Source organism: Indicator indicator, chromosome 20, assembly GCF_027791375.1.
Source record: "Indicator indicator isolate 239-I01 chromosome 20, UM_Iind_1.1, whole genome shotgun sequence".
Classification (NCBI taxonomy): Eukaryota; Metazoa; Chordata; class Aves; order Piciformes; family Indicatoridae; genus Indicator; species Indicator indicator.
The window spans coordinates 9,737,076-9,750,255 of NC_072029.1; the positions used below are offsets into that span (position 1 = coordinate 9,737,076).

Sequence of the window (13,180 nt, forward strand, 5' to 3'; positions counted from 1 at the left end):
GTACAAGAGAAACTGCAAAATGGTAAAATCTTATCACTGACTTTGCACAGACCTGGGAGCCTCATGCCTTTGTGGTGAGGCTGGGTGTTCCACGGGGCTGTTGCAGTGCTGGAGCTCCCTTGAGGATCTTCTTCCCCTGGGACTTATAGGGGTGAGCTTGCCTGATATTGGTCCTTTAGCAGGAGGAAGAACTGGAATGGGAAGAATTAACTTTAAACTGTGTACATGAGGGATCCCTAAGCTTGTGTGTGTATGCATTTCTGATTTGCAGCAGATGTGTATGCAGTTTTGATTTGCAGCAGCAGGAATTGAAATCAAAACTCCTAGACTGAAGCTATATATTAACAAATCCTAGCAAATGAGAACTGAAGATAAATCACTAAATGAGAGGAAACCCATCTGCTTTAAGCAAGGTGACAAAATAGTGTTCTTATGCTTTTCTAGTTCTTTGGGCAGGATTAACAGGATGATTTTTAGTAACAAAAATCCCCAAACCTTTGAAAGGTGCTTTTCCTAAATGAGGTGAAATTCACAGTTAAGGACTACATGCTGACTTTAAACTCCCACCACCACAGGGATTTTTACCTTACTGGAAAACAGATATATTAAATTTTTCAAAAGCTGACGCTTCAGTAAGCTTTCTGATGTCATCTCTGAACAGTCCTGAGCCATGACAAGAAAAATATCCAGAATTTAATTTTGTTATTAAGATGCCTGTGTGAGTAAAATCATGTTTTGTGTGATGGAGAGCAGAGGGCTCTACTTTTAGCTTGCTTCTGAATTGACTCTTCTGCTGAGTACTCGAGGGGATGGAACTGTTCTGTACTTGGCTGAAGCTAGTGAAACCCTCACGTGCTGATACAGATCTGCAAATCAAGCAACAAAGGACTATTTCAGATCAAGAAAAAGGAAAAAAAAACCAATGAATAAGGATAAAAGAGCTATGAGACCTGTTTGAAAACTGCCTAATGATAACTTCAAGTTGCTAAATAAGAAATACTTTTTATATCTTAAATTTAAAAAAAGGAAAAATCCTCAGAAGGGTGAAAATCATGGTCTTTGAGAAGGTGAGGTGAATAATAATTTGTTCAGGAGCGTTACAGGGAAAATGTGAAATGATTTATGCAGAGTTTTCTCCTTTCCTTTGTCTGGATATCAAGGGGAAACTATGTGACTCATCTATAATACATCTCTCGGGTCTCTAAACTTAGAGGTGGAGGCAAATTGGTTTGGTTTTTCTGCAGGGGAAACAACTGCGTGTCCCAATTTTACATATCCTTTGTCATTTCTTTGGCTTTTAAAATCACACAGGACTTAGTGACCCATTTATTTATTTATTTCATATCTCTATCCAGAATAAGCTAACTTGTCATTAAAAAAAAAAAGTATTTAAAATTCTGTTGCTCTACATTCATTTACAAGCAGGTGAACATAGTGTGGATTTATTTATAGGCTAGATCCAACTAATGGATGTGCCTAACTTGACCTACTTTAGACTACTCAGTGAGAAAAAAACAAACACTGTACTTCTACTACTGTAACATGGTTTTGCTTACTTTAAGAACAAAAAAATGTCTTTGCTATTGTAGCTTTCTAAATACAGATCTGTATTTAAAAGCATTATATATATATTTCTGTTTTCTGGATGCTACAGTAATGCTCTATGTGACCAGAAGGATGAGGGAGCTGATTCTGACCCTCTGATCTGGTGGCACCCCACCTGAGTACTGCCTTCAGTTCTGGGACCTCAGCGTAAGAGGGCCACAAAGATGATCAGAGGTTTGGAGCACCTCCCCTATGGGATCAGGCTGAGAGAATTGGGGCTATTCAGCCTGGAGAAGAGAAGGCTCTGGAGAGACCTTAGAGCAGCATTCCAGTACCTGAAGGGGGCTACAGTATAGCCGGGGAGGGACTTTTGACAAGGGCTTGTGGTGCTAGGATGAGGGGCAAATGGCTTTGAGCTGGAAGAGGGGAGACTGAGACTGGAGATCAGGGAGAAATTCTTGACAATGAGGGTGCTGAGGCACTGGAATAGTAGGTTGCCCAGGGAGGTCATGAATTCCCCTTCCCTGGAGCTGTTCAAGGCCAGGTTGGACGAGACCTTGAGAAACCTGGTCTAGTGGGAGGTGTCCCTTGGCAGTTGGAACTAGAGGATCTTTAACATCCCTTCCGACCCAAACCATTCTATGAATCTGTGAATGTGTTGTAGTTTGGTTTGTTTTTTTTCCATAAACATCAACTTCTCCATAGAAACTGAATACTAGTTTTTCATTCTTTGCTGGTTCTGAAATTTGTATAACCTGGAGCTTCTTAAAGAAAAATAGACTTAATTGTATTATAATCGCTCTTGTTGTGAAATAATTGAAGTAGAATATCTTCTACTAACGCAGGGGCAATTTGCTCTATATATGTAGGTATTTGGTGAGGTAACTTGGCAGGTGGTGGTATACGGATGATGTGTGTGTATCAATTAACATGATGAAAGGCAAATAAATGGTATATGGAGTCATCAACTGGAAGCGTTTGTTATGTCACAAGTGCCACACTCATGATAGCTCATGTGGGGATATCTCTGTAATTGAGGTAATTCCTGCAATATTCAAGCTAAATGATAAAAGAGCCTGAACAAAACCAGGCCTGGCCTTTGGCTAAACTTTGCAGGGGAATTTGACTATACATTGACCTATAATTGTAGCCTCATTTCAAATAAAGCTGATAACTATTTTGGTTAAAAATATTTCACATGACTCTGACATCAAAGTATGACTTGGAATCTGTATTTAACCCTAATAATATTTGTTTTAGACTGGTAGGTCCTGGTTGTCTATGTGTCAGTCTGCGAATCATATGACAACAGTATAAAATTTCAGAGATTTCAAAGTGGAAATAGTCTGCAGATAAGCCTTAAAACAAACAAAGAGCATGGACTTCTGCCTGTGAAGCAGATCTGTTTGGGAACCTTAGGAGAACCGAAAGCAGAATAAACACTGGAAGTAGCAGTTACACAAAACGAAGCCTTTTTAAGGTAGCAATCAATTTGATGTAATTTGTTATAGTTGTGCATGTCTATGAGATAAGTACTTTGTAATACAGTGGACACATCTATAATTTGTTGTTGATCAGAAAGTTCTTTAGGTGCTTTGGTTAATACTGAAAATATGGCAATCCATGCTTTTGTATGTTTCTAGTATTTAGAACCTGAGAGGTTAGTACTTTCTTGTTCCAGCTGATCTTTTAGTTTACTTTCTATCATTACATAACTTTTTAAAAATATGTTTTAGTGGCAGAACTGCAAATGCTGGGATGCCCTCTCTGGTCATGCCAAACCTTTTCTGACTCTTCCCATTACATGTGGTGGGTTTTGCTTATCGGTCACTCTGTAAGGGAACTGTTTCACAAAATCATCATCTTGAGTTTTGTAGTCCTTCAGATACTTTGCACCTGATGTTTAAAAATGAGGTTATGGTCTGCAAGCATTAACCAAGTGATAAGAAAAGGAAGAGGTGAAGCTTATGTGGTTATCTTTCAGCAAGAAGAGGCATTTTGTGGCTTAATAACCTAAGCTGATGCTGAGACACATAAGATCCATTTTAAAACCACTGCTTTTTGAAATGCAGTTTCCAAGTGTCTTGCCTTTACTCATCTTTGAAAACATGCAGTCTTATCCCAAATGTATTAATGCACTTTGAAGTGATTTTTACCACTATTTTATAGCAAGTCAATGTAGGAATTAAGGAAGGACCCAATGTTGTCTTTACCTTAAGTCTCATACAAGAAATAGATCATCAAGGTGTTACCAGGTTCGATTTGGCAACAATTTACCCATTTGTCAACAATCAGACATTTAGGGCACTTGGTTATCATCATTATAGTGTTTTGTAATGTTTTGAGTATCACAGTGATGATACTATTTGTTGACTTAGAGCTGTTGCAAAGTGATTGACTATGAAATAGTTGTGCTACAATAACATTTGAGTCTTCTTTAAAATGTATCTTAAATATGATCTGCTGGGAACAGCTATATATTTTTGTTTTCCGTTTGGTATTTGCCATCTGTAGAGGAACCTTGATGTATGGATTAGTTATGGTAGCTATTGGTTTACAGCACACCTCCTCCTTCTGCCTCCCATTTTAGACTGTCAGTAGTCCTGGATAAGTTAATGAAATGGTCTGGAGTTTTCACTCAGAGAATACAACTGTGTACAATACCTATTGTTAAATGCTTGAGAATTAGCATTGCTTCAGACATTACTATGGTTTTCTTTTTCTACCAGATCCCATTTTGCACTGTTTCCCATATATGGGATTACTGAGTTGCTCAAGTCTTTGCGATTGTACTTTTGTGTGTTTTTCCTTTCTTCCCTTCCCCCCCAAATATTCTTTCTCTGCTGGTGGGCATAAACCATTCAGCTACATTAATTAACAAGCACGTTCGATCAACAACAAAAAGCCTCTTTGACTTTTAATGCATCTCATGCTGTTTGTTGGCAAGCTACCCCTGTAAGGTCACCTCCGATATTTTCTTTCCTATGAAGAAGCAGAACCAGCAAAACGTCTCAAGTTAAGTTCACTAGCAAGAAAAACCTTTTGTCTAACCTACTAAAAGTCTTAAAAGGCTCTCAGTTTTCAATACTTTCTGCAGTGCCTACAGTAAAAAAGAATTAACTGCAGCATCATCTAGTTAAAAGCTTTTTTAGTGCATTCTCCATTAAATGGCCGAGTAGTATTTGTGGTGTGCTCCTGCAGATAGCTTGGCCAGCTGTGTGATAGAGATGTGTGCCACCAAATAGTTACAGAGTATATTTGTGTGATTTCAGGGGTGTATCACAAGTTGTTGAGCCCCTAACAGACTTCAGTAAATGTGTAAACTAATACACACTGCAAAAATAGGGCTGTAGGATTTGCTTTGTTTTTATTAGTATTACAAGGTTTTTAATATATATTGCAAGGTGAGTCATTAGGCATAAACCCCCCCCAAAATAAAGGTAGTTAATCAAAACTGCATGAAGTGTCTGTTGTACAGTTTTGGCCAAGGAAGGCTGAATCGAATTGTATTCATTTGCTATCAGGTGTTCTGCTCTTCGGACAATAGGAAATCAAATCCATCTCTCTTTAAATCTGTAAAAACATTTCCTGTCGAGGCGCTTCACAGCAGAAATAGTGCCATCGTGAAGCCAGCCAGTTTTAAGGCTCAGCTTGATCAGTTTATTAAATGGGAAATAAGAGATGATTGCCTGTGATAGCAGGGGATGAATTTGATATTCATCAGAGACCTGGAAAATCCCTTCCATTCTGTGCTCCTCTTTTTCTGCGTGATATCTATGCACGGGTTTGACTGAGCAAGGCAGATTTCATTTTAGGGTAGTGAGGCATATAGAAACTATATGAATATTGCCCTTTCCAATTCTGAGGTGACTGTCTTGCACAAGGAAGTCAATAACATAGTGATGACTGAGATATAAGGAGAATATTAACTCCAAGATGTAATGAATTTTGTGAGAGTTTTGTGGTTTAAATGGATGATGATTTAATGTAACGTTTCTCTCTTCTCTCTGTCCCTGGCTTACTGACAATAGCAGTGCACCTGGTGTAGGGCTAATGTGGATTACACAAAGCTCTCACTTAATTATTTGTGCAGATACATGTGTTCAAGAGAGAGAAAAACACCCCCCCTTTTTTTTTTACCCTTTTCTTTTATTATTCAATAACTTTTGGTTTTTTTCCCCCATGTGATCTTTGTAACTGCTCTTCAGATTTGATTGAAAATTGCCATTCTCTGGAGATTTGGCCAGTTAATCAAGAAGTGAGAACATTAGCACAAAAGCCTGATGCTGGTATATTTGTGCTAGTTAAGACACAGGAAAATAGGTCCCTTAGGAGCTGTTTTCTATCAGGTCTGATCATACAGAGAGAGAACCTACTTTAGGCTGCAAGGACTAAACAAACATTTCTGAAACATGACTGCAAGGAGACTAGTAGCAAAAACTGTCTCTTCTTCCATAATCATTGCAGAGAATTGCAAAAGAATAAAAGGGAAAAGATGAAGGGAAGGACATCTTTTAATCACACAGGCATTATTTTTTTTATGTCTCTGATGGGAAAAAAAACCCAAGACACTGGTGTGCAGACTTTCAGCAGCTTGTTCTTACAGATGTGTCCTTTTCCAGTGTAAAATTCAAAGGACCTGTTGGACATTCTATGCTGCTCCTTTCTGTTTGGTGTTTAAAATGCTTTCACTCACTACACTAAAAATTGCATAGATTAAATGCTAGAACGCAAACAAGCTTGAATTCCTGTTCCAAAACACAGAGGCTGTGTATTGACAGACTTCTATGGCAGAGAGATGTATGTTATATTTATCTTACGTTGGCAGCATGTATGCTGCTGTTTTACCTCAATGGATGCAATCCCTTGACATTTCAACCCCCTGCTTTCTGTTGCTAATGCTAGAAAAAAGGCTTTAAGTATTGTACAGTGAGAACATCCACCCTGTGTGAAAATACTTTGCAGTTACTCTGCAGACTAGTAAAAATGCAAAGCAGGTTTAGTTAAAAGACAGTTCCTTCATATAGCTCTTGTGTACCTATTTGAGCCCAACCTTCTGCTGAGGATGGATCTCTTGTTCAGCCAACAACTTCACAGATGAGGAAAAATATAGTCTTGTGTACAATGTGAACAAATTTACTATAATTTACAGCTAAATTTCCCAGATTTTTTATCTCAGACTGGTTGAATGTACTTTCACAGGAGGTGGCTGAACCAGTAGCAGTGAGGGCCTCTGTGCTTGCTGTAGTATGGGGATAGGTGCAAATAATGAGCACCAGTACTCTGACTGTCCTGGCTTTCCATAACCTCCCTCCTGGCACTCCAAAGTGGAGCATTGAGCTTTCTAATTTGAGAGTAAGGTAATAGCAAATTCAGGGTGGGAAGGCTTGGGTTTGGGAGAGGTAGCCTGTAGCTGATGTTGGAGGAGCAGTGTTGTGGAGGTTACTGTGGAGATTTCAAGTAATTTGAAAGCATTGTTACAGTCTTTCACAGAATACCCAATCACTTTCTGAACAATAATGAAAGAAAGGTTATATTCTTCTGAACTGGGAAAAAAAAAACAAAAACCAAAAAACAACCAAACTGCTTACTTCTTCCCCATCCCCCATCCCCCCCCCCCCCCTCAGTTATTGGTAGAATGGAGATGTTGGCATTGAATTAGAGATGGGATGAAGTGCTCAGAGAAGACACATTCATACATGACCCTTACATGGCTTGGAAGCCCATTTCCCATTGTGTCTAGCTGGAATTGATTGTAATTGACACTTTCTCAGACCAGGCACCTGGACATAAACACTGCACAAAGAGAACAAGTAGGGACTTGAGTGACTGCACTGATTGCTTAGACTCCCTGGCTGCAGATAAATATCAAAAGGCAAGGGAATGTGAAGAAGTTCTGCTTATGTTTTTGGGGAGTCCATTAGAATGTATTGAACAATGGAGAGGAGTGGGAAGGTGATTCTTAGAAGATGCAGTAGTGACTGGTAGTAATTGTGGGTTGGTCAGAGGCAGGAGCTGGCATTTTGATAATGAAAGATAAAATGTCCATTGATAGGGAAAACATGGCATGTTTTGAGCTTTGGAAATGACATGAGGTAGCCCTCACTCAGAAGTGAGTAATTGTAATTGAAGAAACTCTTTAGGTTCATATATATTGAAGAAGGTTCTGTTAGCAAGTACACTGCTGACATTTCTTCACTCTGATTGCTTTGTTAATCCTAAGAGGTCGCAGGGAAATTTTCTTCCAAAATACAAAACAATTTGGAAACTTTTCAGATGTATTTCATTAGTACTGTGCAGGTGAAGTGTGAAATGGACCTTTTTATAGTCAGAACTGCTAGCAATAACAGTCCATTTAATTTTTCAGTTCTGGAGTCATTAATTTTATTACAGAACTTAGAATAATAAATGTCATTTTTATTTATTTTAGAATGATGCCAATTTTTTTTAATGCAAGAATCTACTGCTGTGTACCTGTGCATAAATATGACTCTTACAGGAATTTTGTAGAGATCCATTTGAAAGTAAGAATAACTCTTTAAAATCTCTAATTCTCTTTAACTACAAAAAAATTATTTCCTTTTTCTTCAGTGCTGTTGTTCAAAGTTATATTGTTTAATCTTCACATGAGTAGCCTAAAGACATGAGAGGTGATAAGGAAGCTTGATGGAAAATTGCATCCCTGGACATCTACTGTGGCACAATGAGGCCAGGGGGAGAAGTCCTGGCTGTTATCTCAGCAAAAGGGAATTGGGACAAATTTGCACCGAACACATCAGGATACTTAGAAGTGCATTGAAAGAGGTGCTTTAAATTTTCCTCTGTGCTGTAAAAATTAAATTATCTTTAAGTTACCTTCTTTTGTTAGTGGCTGTGCATTAGAAGCTATGTCTTTTGATATAGCAAGAACTGGTGGTTTTGTAGAGAGAAAAGAAACTATACATGTTTTGAATTTGCCCAGGCAGTTATTTCTCAGCAATATCAGCAATAATATTAGTCTGTGTTCTCTAAAGCTTTCTTGCTCTTCTAAATGTCCTTTTCCTTGTTTTACCTCATGATAGCACATCCAGGTGGAATTTGCCTTTCAGAAGAAAACTACTTTCCAAATAAAGAATTGCTTGATGCAGAGGTTTTCACAACTAGTTACTTTTCTTAGTAAATCCAAATTTTAAGTCAAACCCCTCTGCAGGTGTCCAATTTTTCTCTCCATTTGCTTCAATGTAAATCAAAACCTGTTTTAAGAAGAGAAGAGAGCCTGATTACTGTAATATTAAAGATTTTTAAAAGGATACATCATACATCTGTTGATTATGGCAGTAGTGTTTTCACTGGGGTTGTGATTCCTCCTTTAAGCACCTATTTACAGGCACATGCATGTTTTTGATTCAGATCTGTCTGCTGTCCGGGAAAAGCCAGACAGAGGCGTGTGGGAGCTGCTGTTCCTTAATTGCTTGGATAACTGACAGGGAGTCTGGTTCCAAAACTTGCTGTGTTTATAATTCTCAATACAAAAGGCACAAAAAGTAGATGGGATGATTCCAGTCACATCTGTTTTACATAGCTTTTGGTTTGCAGTTCCTGGTGTGTCATTTTCCAATACTAAACAATATGATATAGGCAGGAGGTAGGTAAGTTGGCTATTGCTTTTGTCCTGGTTGCAATCAGGGGCAGGCAGGGCAATGCTTATTCTTTGGCAGAATAGAGCTCTAGACCTCCTGGTGAAACAGAAAGCAAGAAAGCAGTATTTCCAACAAATGGAGAAACTTAAGTGTTCTGGGAATGAGAGCAAAGATACTATCAAGGCTAGGAGGCAATGGAAGCAGGCTTTCTGCAAGGATTTAGCTTGAGTCTTGCATGATGGGCTGTATCCCAGGAAGGCACTGAAAGTGGGGCTGTCAAGAGCAAGTTTAAAGAACTGCTGCAGAGACTGAGTGGGGCAAGGGGAGTTTTGTTTACGGACGTGCTTTAAACTAATAATGGAAAATCTTGTGGGGCTGAAAGATGGTAAGGTGTAGGACCCAAATGTTACTGGATGAATGAGGCTTACACTCTACATACATAGATGTCTGCTAAAATGACACAGCATAAAGGCAGACATTTATTTGTTAGCAGAGATATGTCTCCTAAAAGGTAGGATGTTACCTCAGTTTCTTCTTACATATGTTTATAGCTATTGGATGTTTACTTGAAAAGACCACAGGTGGAAAATTGCCAAAAACATTGTATTAACAAAGTCACATTTGTGATGAATCTCCTTATATCATAGCTGAGATTCAAAACTGCATTTTATCAGCAACTCTGTATCATTTAGTCTTGCTGAGAAGAGCTTCACTGAAATATAAGTACATAGTTTTCTACAGTCACCAGTGTCCCTAACTTCAAAACAAGAAACCCATGGCAACAGTGATCTGTGAGAGGCTGTATGAAACAATGTGGAACTCTTCTTTTTTAATGTGAAGCAACTCCAGATAGTCTGATTTTCCTATAAGTACTTTTTTGTACCTGCCTTTAGAATTGTTGTGGAGTTTTAAGTATTTATTTCTTTGTAAACATTATGCTGTGGTACATAAAGAGCTTCAGTAAATATAGAAATGGTGTCAGTAAATATAGAAATGTTAACCCTAGCTTATGGAATATTTACGAAGTATATGGATTATTCCTTATTCTGAGTTTCTATGCAACTTTTGCTACATGGAAAATATTTTATTTTGAGTTCTTGTTTACATTCATAATGCAGTTCTAGCAGGTTCAAGATGCTGGTTAACCTTTGTAATGCATTGCTTGCCTAGTGCTTAACAGAGATAGATGACGAAGAAGTGCATATTAAAGCCTCTCAAAACACAGGATCATCAATCTTCAAGTAGCCTGGCTTCATGCAGCGCACTGCTATCCAGGATGCACAAGGCATATCTGCAGCCCATGGAAGCTTGAGACTTCCAGCCTCCTGCTTTGGCAGATTCTCAGTGGAAATGTCAATTGGACATTACCAACTGCCTCTGCCTGTCTTTAATATCTCTTTGATAATTTAATATCTTTTCTGACTCTGTGCTAAACTCCTAACCTATCACTTATTATTTTATTGACCTGATTGCTTTTACTCTAGAACTTAAGTCCATGTTTGAAACCTACTGTTCACACTTTGTAATATTTCCTGTTTGGTCACATACATAATTAAAATCATAAGCTTCTAATGAATAACACATGCATAGGAATGTGTTTAGATCTTTACTGGTAGTTCTTGAATTTCTTAGATCTACATTGAATGTCTCCTTGCCTGGAGAGGTTCAGAACCCACCTGGGTGCATTCCTGTGTGACTTACTCCAGGTGATCCTGCTCTGGCAGGATGGGTTGGACTGGATGATCTTTTGAGATCCTTTCCAACCCCTAACATTCTGTGATTTGGGAAGTACAGCATTCACAAATTTGACATTCAAATTATACATATGGTGAATAATGTATGGACTTTTTGGAAAATCAAATTAAAATAAAATCAATTGGTTAGCATTAGAGCCCCACGTAACTCTTTGATGTCAGCCGTTTCTGGCATGCTATTAATAAAAGCCTGTGATGAAGTGTTTAAAGAGGTCTTGGTACTTTACAGAATTATACAAGCTGCATTTTCTTACTCTGCTTCTGACTCTTTGTAAATGAGCCTAAGTGAGCTGCCTTGTGTTCGATCGAGTCCTCAGAGAGAGCTTGGAAGGAGTTTCCCCAAACAATGCTGACTGTCAGCTGGTTTTGTGCTTTTACTTGTCTGCCTTTTAAAACAATGCTAGCTCTGATGGCGTCTGTAGCATTGCTTTTACCCCTGTATTAAAATTAAGATAGAAAACTAACTAAACCATAAATATGATTATAAAAATTCATAAAGTGACAAAACCCAGTTTGCAACGCTTTCAAACAGCAACGGAAAAGATTTTGGTCATGATGGAGGCACACATTTCCACTGCAAATGAACAAGCTGAAAATGGTAAAAAGACATTAGTAAAATGAGTGAAATTATTAAACCTGGGTTTAAAGGATTATTTGTTTATTGAATCTCTAGGATGAAGATCGGACAGAGGAGGACAACAGCAGAGTTGAGCCTGTTGGACATGCAGACACTGGTTTGGAGAATGCTACCAATTTTTCCCTGGAGTAAGTCACTGGCAGGACACATTGTTCTAATGATGAGTCTCGAGGCTGAACGTAGACCAACAAAGGACTCAGAATAGTATGAGTGATAGTGCTCTTAAGAAAGTGGGAGAGTCTTTTTTAGCTCATGCGTTGTTTTTGTTTTAAACAGTTTGCTTCATGGACCTTTGAAAAGCAGATTTTAAACAGTTTAAAAGCCTGTGTTCAACACAAGCACTGGAACCTGACATTTATAAGTGCTAATGCTACAGTAGATTTTCTGCCCCAAGAAAGATGCTTATTTGATGGAACTCTGAAAAGCTGATGGAAGGAATAGGGTCAGTGCTAACACGGATAGATCAAAAAGCAAGAATTTCAAAAGGAAAAATCTCAATTCCTGTGACCAGTTCACAGTCCATGGGGAAGATGTGTGTGAGGGTCACATAACTTGTGTGGTCATAAACCTCACACTTTGTGAATGGATCAAAACTGATGTTTAGGACTAGGAAGTTCCTCCTAAATCTAAAAAAAAACCCAAAACAAATCAGTAAAGGATATTTATTTCATCACAAGATACAACAAGCTTGACCTTATGCATTTCATTGCAAAGAGTTTTTCCCATACCTCACAAAGGAATTAATGAGAGAATATTCCTTCTACACTTATGTTAACCCTTCTGAATTGATTTGACTTAAATACATCTTCTGCCCCTATTATTTCTGAATTAAATTATGAATTAAGTGCAGGGTTTAAATGGCTGATAATGGTGACATCTGTTAGGAAATACATGCTTACATGCTGGGGTTTACGCTGTCCCATTTACAAAATCTGGTTCATTGTGTTGTTAAATAGGCTGCAGAACTTCTGTCAAATTTAATGCTTCTTGGTGTTGCTTTTAAGTAACTTGCTGACTTTTCATTGTGTTCTGTTTCATTCTTTTCTATCTTGATATCATACTTCTTTGAACATTTGGTGGAAATAGTTGGCCCAAACTTCTGAAAAAAATCAGGCAACAAAATTGAAGTAATCTGTCAGGAAGGGATCATTTCCTTTTGTTTCCTGTTTTAAAGAGTTTCATGTTTCAATTTGGTATGCCTTTTTTTTTTTTTGTGATGAAAAAGTATTAGAAAAAGTAGTGCTTAGAACTTAAATGTGTATTTTGGGGGGAAAAAAAAAAAAAGGAGTTAGGGACTCAGCAGTAGAACAAGTTAAACAATGCAGGCTGGATATGAAAACTGACTTTTAGTTAAGCTCTGTTTCCACTTATAACAGTTCCAGGTCAGTCACACTGATTTTTCTCTGGTTCAGCTCTCAGTTTTCTTTTAAGTGAACAGGAAATTTTGGGAAAAAAGGTGTTCATAGGGAGCCATAAGCACAACAACAGCAAAAAATGTCTTTTAGACTACCTTTTGGAGGTAAAAGTTGTTGCTTGATCCCTGTGAGCTGCTTTGCACACTAGTGAATGAAAATTTAGCCTTAATGTACAGTTAGAGTGAAAAGAAATCAGTTTATACAGAAACT

At 38.0% G+C, this 13,180-nt stretch overlaps 1 protein-coding gene across 8 annotated transcripts in view; it reads left to right on the top strand.

The window, feature by feature from the left end:
- The window catches only part of PARD3 (par-3 family cell polarity regulator), a 415,339-nt gene that overhangs the window by 192,505 nt on the left and 209,654 nt on the right, over positions 1-13,180 (top strand). For all 8 annotated transcript variants that reach the window (XM_054389981.1, XM_054389984.1, XM_054389980.1 and 5 more), the window contains one exon: positions 11,592-11,683. In XM_054389981.1, coding sequence (XP_054245956.1) covers positions 11,592-11,683 — 92 coding nt within the window. The remainder of the gene's footprint in view (positions 1-11,591; positions 11,684-13,180) is intronic.